Raw genomic sequence first — 4,439 nt, 5'->3', positions numbered from 1 at the left:
TGGCTGTGCTGTCAGACTTTCACTGGGGAGGGCAGGCCCCCTCTTCTGAGGCAGTAAAGACTGGCAGCTGTGGAGCATGCGGCCTGCTTGCACTTTCCTCCACAGAAGCAGTTCTGGATTTCACTGTTGGGGCCTATGAAGGTGCCTGCTGCCCTGGCCTGTGGGCAGCAGGGGCAGAAGCAGCAGTGGCAGAGGGTGTGGAGGGCCTATCAGCGGCCTCTGGGAGTTGGCAGCCTCTGGGAGTTCACCCAAAGCCACAGCATTCAGGCAAGGGTGGGGCAGGTACATGTGGGGCCTGTTACTGAAACAGGCAAGCCTTAGCTTGCATGGAGCCATGGAAGCATGGGTTCACACTGTGTGTATTCTGCCTGCTCCTTTGCATTGTGGCTGCAGGTTGTGTCTTTCTTTTGGAAACAATATTTTATGTCTTTTTTCTGTTGTTGAGAGGATAGATCACAATAGAGAGAACAGCAGTATGGTCATAGCAGCAGTTTGTTTGGTTTCCACAGGAACATGGAGGACAGTAGGGGCAGAAACTGGTTTGAGTTACTGTTCTTATTGTAACCTCTGACCTCTTGCTGTTCCCTTTGCAGCAGGGCTATACAGAGTCTTCCAGATCTCTAACCTTCCTCACTCACAACTCTGAATACTGACAGGCAAAGCAAAGGATGCAGGATTTGTCTCTGTTGTCTGACCAAGGGAACATGGGCAGAGAATCAAAGGACCCCTACTCTCACTCTGCCCATCCCAGTGTGTTGGCCCCAACAGAATGGGGGTCCCTCAGCCATCACCTGCCAGATACCCAACTTTAGGGATAGGAGTCTGCATCCTGATGAGCTGGCTTGTAGATTGAAATCTCAGAAGCAGGGAAGGTTGAAGAGGGGTACAGTCCCAGAGCCCATGGGGTTATTGCTGAGAAGATACGCAAGGGGCACATTCCCCAGGGGTAGAGTAGAAGCCCTTAGCCTAAAATCACTGGGAACTCTGCAGAAGGGCAGGGTTGATGCGGACTTCTCAGTGGAGGCCTCCTGGAAAAAAATGATCATGAAAGGGAGTAGCTTGCCTGAAGGCAATGGCTGGGCTCACCAGCTTCTTGCTTTGAATCTCCAATTATTAATACTAAGAGACCTTCAGGATAGACTCATGTGAGGGTGAAATAAGGAAGCGAGTTTCTTGTAGAGGAGTGAAGAGGGTCCATGAGGAACTATAATGACGGTGATGCAAACCTCCCCAGGTCCTAGGATAATTGGAGATTCCTGCCCATGCTCCTACCCAAACCCATCCCTAAATCAACAAAAGGGGTTGGTCTCTCAGGGAATAAGTGGACTCCTAGAAGCAGGAGATGATGGAGACTCGTGGTGGCAGGGAGGGATCAGTGGTGACATGGCTCCGCTCCTGCCTGGAAAAGTGAGTCTCCACAGTTCACTAACACAATATCATCCATGAACAAGTAGCCACAAAGACCACAGTCGACAAACACGCACATACACAGACACGTAACAGGAGCTGGGCAAGACCACAGGCTGCATGAGGGAGGCAAATGTTAGTTGCATCATTAGGTTGAAGAATGTTATTAGAAGGGATAGGGATGGGCACAGGGAGATGCACAAGTTCTTGCCTTCTCCTGGGAAAATATCTGTTGCTAAAGTGGCCGGTTTTCTTAAGCATCGATATTTGCATCTAAAGGTTCAAGCAGCTACCTTCCAGTTCCAGAGGCTGCCTACCTGTGGGCTGCACTTCAGTTTTTTGCTTTCTGGGGCGCTTTTGCATTTGCAATGATGAAGTTTTCCACCTGAGCTTCCTCATCTCCTGGATCCTGGGGCTTCTGATTGAAACTGCACTTGCACCTGTGACTTAGAAGATGGCGGCTCGGCTGGGCACGGTGGCTCACACCTGTAATCCCAGCACTTTGGGAGGCCAAGGCGGGCAGATCACTTGAGGTCAGGAATTCAACACCAGCCTGGCCAACATGGTGAAACCCTGTCTCTTCTAAAAATACAAAAATTAGCGGGGCATGGTGGTGCATACCTGTAATCCCAGCTACTTGGGAGGCTGAGGCACGAGAATTGCTTGAACCCAGAAGGCAGTGATTGCAGTGTGAGATCCTGCCACTGCACTCCAGCCTGGGCAACAGAGCAAGACTCTATAGAGGCTCACAACCAGGAAGAGGACCACATCAAACACCAATCCTCCAATCCTCAGGGTCTGGTAGTTATAATGAAAAGGATCTATTTCCTTCTCCTTCTTAGCTGCACTGGCCAGGACCACCGGGATGAGCAGGCTGCATACAAAGATCAGTACCACCTCCATGGTATCTGCACAGCTGGTCCCTTCCAAAACAATTCTAGAAGGACATGCTAAGTCCTGAGGAGCCTTGGTTCTGTCTTAGGGGTGTTCAATATTGCCCCACCTCCCCATTCCCTCCCTGGCCTGCAGGCAGCAGGAGCAGAGGCAGCAGTGGCAGCAACTTGGAAGGGCCTAACAGTGACCTCTAGGATTTGGGCCCTCAGAGGAATGCCAAGATATAGCCACAGTGTTCAGGCAAGAGCAGGGCAGTTGTGCTGTGCTGGGAGACTTTCATTGAAGCAGGCATATCATGTCTGGTGGGGAGCCATGGAGGTGAGGGATCATGCAATGTGCAGCCTGACCACTCCTCTGTATCATGACTGGGGTGCACAAAAGTTTCCTCCCTCCTCATTTCTTCCCTGGCCTGTGGGTGGCAGGAGTTAAGGAAGCAGTAGCAGAGGCTACAGAGGGCCTTTAGATGGCTTCTGGGAGCTGGGGGCCTTTGGGAGTTGAACTGTGCCTGCAATGTTAAGGTGGGAGCAGGGTTGGTTTGTTGGTGTTCTGCCCCAAAAGCAGGCAAGCCCTGTTTGGCAGGGTGCAGCAGAGGTGGGAGCCATATGGTTTGTCATGTACCCATTCCTTCTTACCATGGCCATGGTATCTCTCCTAGGAGCATGTGAAAATGCCTGACCTCCCTCCTTGGCAGGGCAGCAGCACCTGGCTCAAGGCTGCTTGGGGATCAAAAGTCTGTTGAATTCCACGTGGGCTTGAGTGGTACCTCTGCTCAGTCTCCAGGTGGCTCCCTGTGTTAGTCTGGAGACCTAAGGGGAGTCAAGGGGGCTCTTCCATGACTTGGATTGTAATGGTCCGTGTTGGAGATGTGGAACCCCTTGAATCTCTCACTCACTCACCTGTCTCCCATGTTAGGAAGCCTCTTCTAGCTCCACACCCATCCGGGCTAAGCACAGTGCCTAGCTTCATTCTCCTGTGTTCTCCATGGTTCCTATTGTTTCTCTGGTGGATTTCAGCATGCTCTCTTACATGATCCACTTGAAATGTTAGTATTTACTCACTATTTTAACTCCTCTCCATGAGAGAGGTGCCCACTAGCTGCTTCTAGTCAGCCATCTTGAACCAGAACCTGATTTTCATCTTAATTTCTTTGTTGATGCAATGGTTATTCAGGAGCATTGTGTTTGATTTACATGTATTTGTATAGTTTCCAAAGTTCCTCCTGGTATTGATTTCTAGTTTTATTCCATTGTGGTCTAAGAAGATACCCAATATGATTTCGATTTTTAAAAAATTTGTGGAGTCTTGCTTTGTGGCCTACCATATGGTCTATCCTAGAGGATGTTTTATGTACTGATGAAAATAATATATATTCTGCAGTTGCTAGATAGAATGTTTTGTAAACATCTGTTAGGTCAATTTGGTATAGAGTGCAGTTGAAATCCAATGCTTCTTTGTTGATATTCTGTTTAGATAATCTGTCTAATGTTGAGAATGGATTGTTTAATTTCCCCACTATTATTGTATTACAGTCTCTTTATATCTAGTAATATTTTATTTATTTATTTATTTATTTATTTATTTATTTTGAGACGGAGTTTCACTCTTGTCACCCAGGCTGGAGTGCAGTGGCGCGATCTTGGCTCACCACAACCTCTGCCTCCTGGGTTCAAGCGATTCTCCTGCCTCAGCCTCCCGAGTAGCTGGGATTACAGGCATGCGTCACCACCCCGGCTAATTTTGCATTTTTTAGTAGAGACGGGGTTTCTCCATGTCAGGCTGGTCGTGAACTCCCGACCTCAGGTGATCCACCCACCTCGGCCTCCCAAAGTGCTGGGATTACAGGCATGAGCCACCACGCCCGGCCAATATTTGATTTATGAATCTTGGTGCTCTAGTGTTGGGTGCATATATATTTACAATTATTATATCCTCTTGCTGGATGGATCCCTTTGTTATTATATAATAACAATAAGACAGGGTGCCCAGGCTGGAATGCAGTGATGTGATCATGGCTCACTGCAGCTTTGAACTCCTGGGCATAAATGATCGGTACCTTAGCCTCCTGAGTAGCACATGCCACCACATCTGGCTAATTTTTTAATATTTATCTTGTCAACACAAGGTCTCATTATTTTGCT

General features: G+C 48.6%; 1 protein-coding gene across 1 annotated transcript; it reads right to left on the bottom strand.

Annotated features, from left to right (window-relative positions):
* Window positions 1-1,738: 1,738 nt before the first annotated feature.
* On the bottom strand, window positions 1,739-2,310 carry LOC107971096 (putative FXYD domain-containing ion transport regulator 8). Its single transcript, XM_016943253.3, has 2 exons — window positions 2,158-2,310; window positions 1,739-1,873 (listed from the first exon to the last, which is right to left on the bottom strand). The coding sequence occupies exons 1-2, from the start codon at window positions 2,308-2,310 to the stop codon at window positions 1,739-1,741; spliced, it is 288 nt and encodes a 95-aa protein (XP_016798742.1).
* Window positions 2,311-4,439: the final 2,129 nt, after the last annotated feature.

The sequence above is a fragment of the Pan troglodytes genome, chromosome X (assembly GCF_028858775.2).
Source record: "Pan troglodytes isolate AG18354 chromosome X, NHGRI_mPanTro3-v2.0_pri, whole genome shotgun sequence".
In the NCBI taxonomy this organism is placed as follows: Eukaryota; Metazoa; Chordata; class Mammalia; order Primates; family Hominidae; genus Pan; species Pan troglodytes.
Note: the sequence above shows the minus strand (reverse complement) of the source record. Positions and strands in the feature narration are given on the sequence as shown.

Coding starts and splice junctions, on each gene's coding strand:
- LOC107971096 (XM_016943253.3), bottom strand. CDS start 2,310: ATGGAGGTGGTACTGATCTTTGTATGCAGCCTGCTCATCCCGGTGGTC. Junction 1,874..2,157: donor ATGTGGTCCTCTTCCTGGTT/GTGAGCCTCTAT, acceptor CACCGTGCCCAG/CCGAGCCGCCATCTTCTAAG.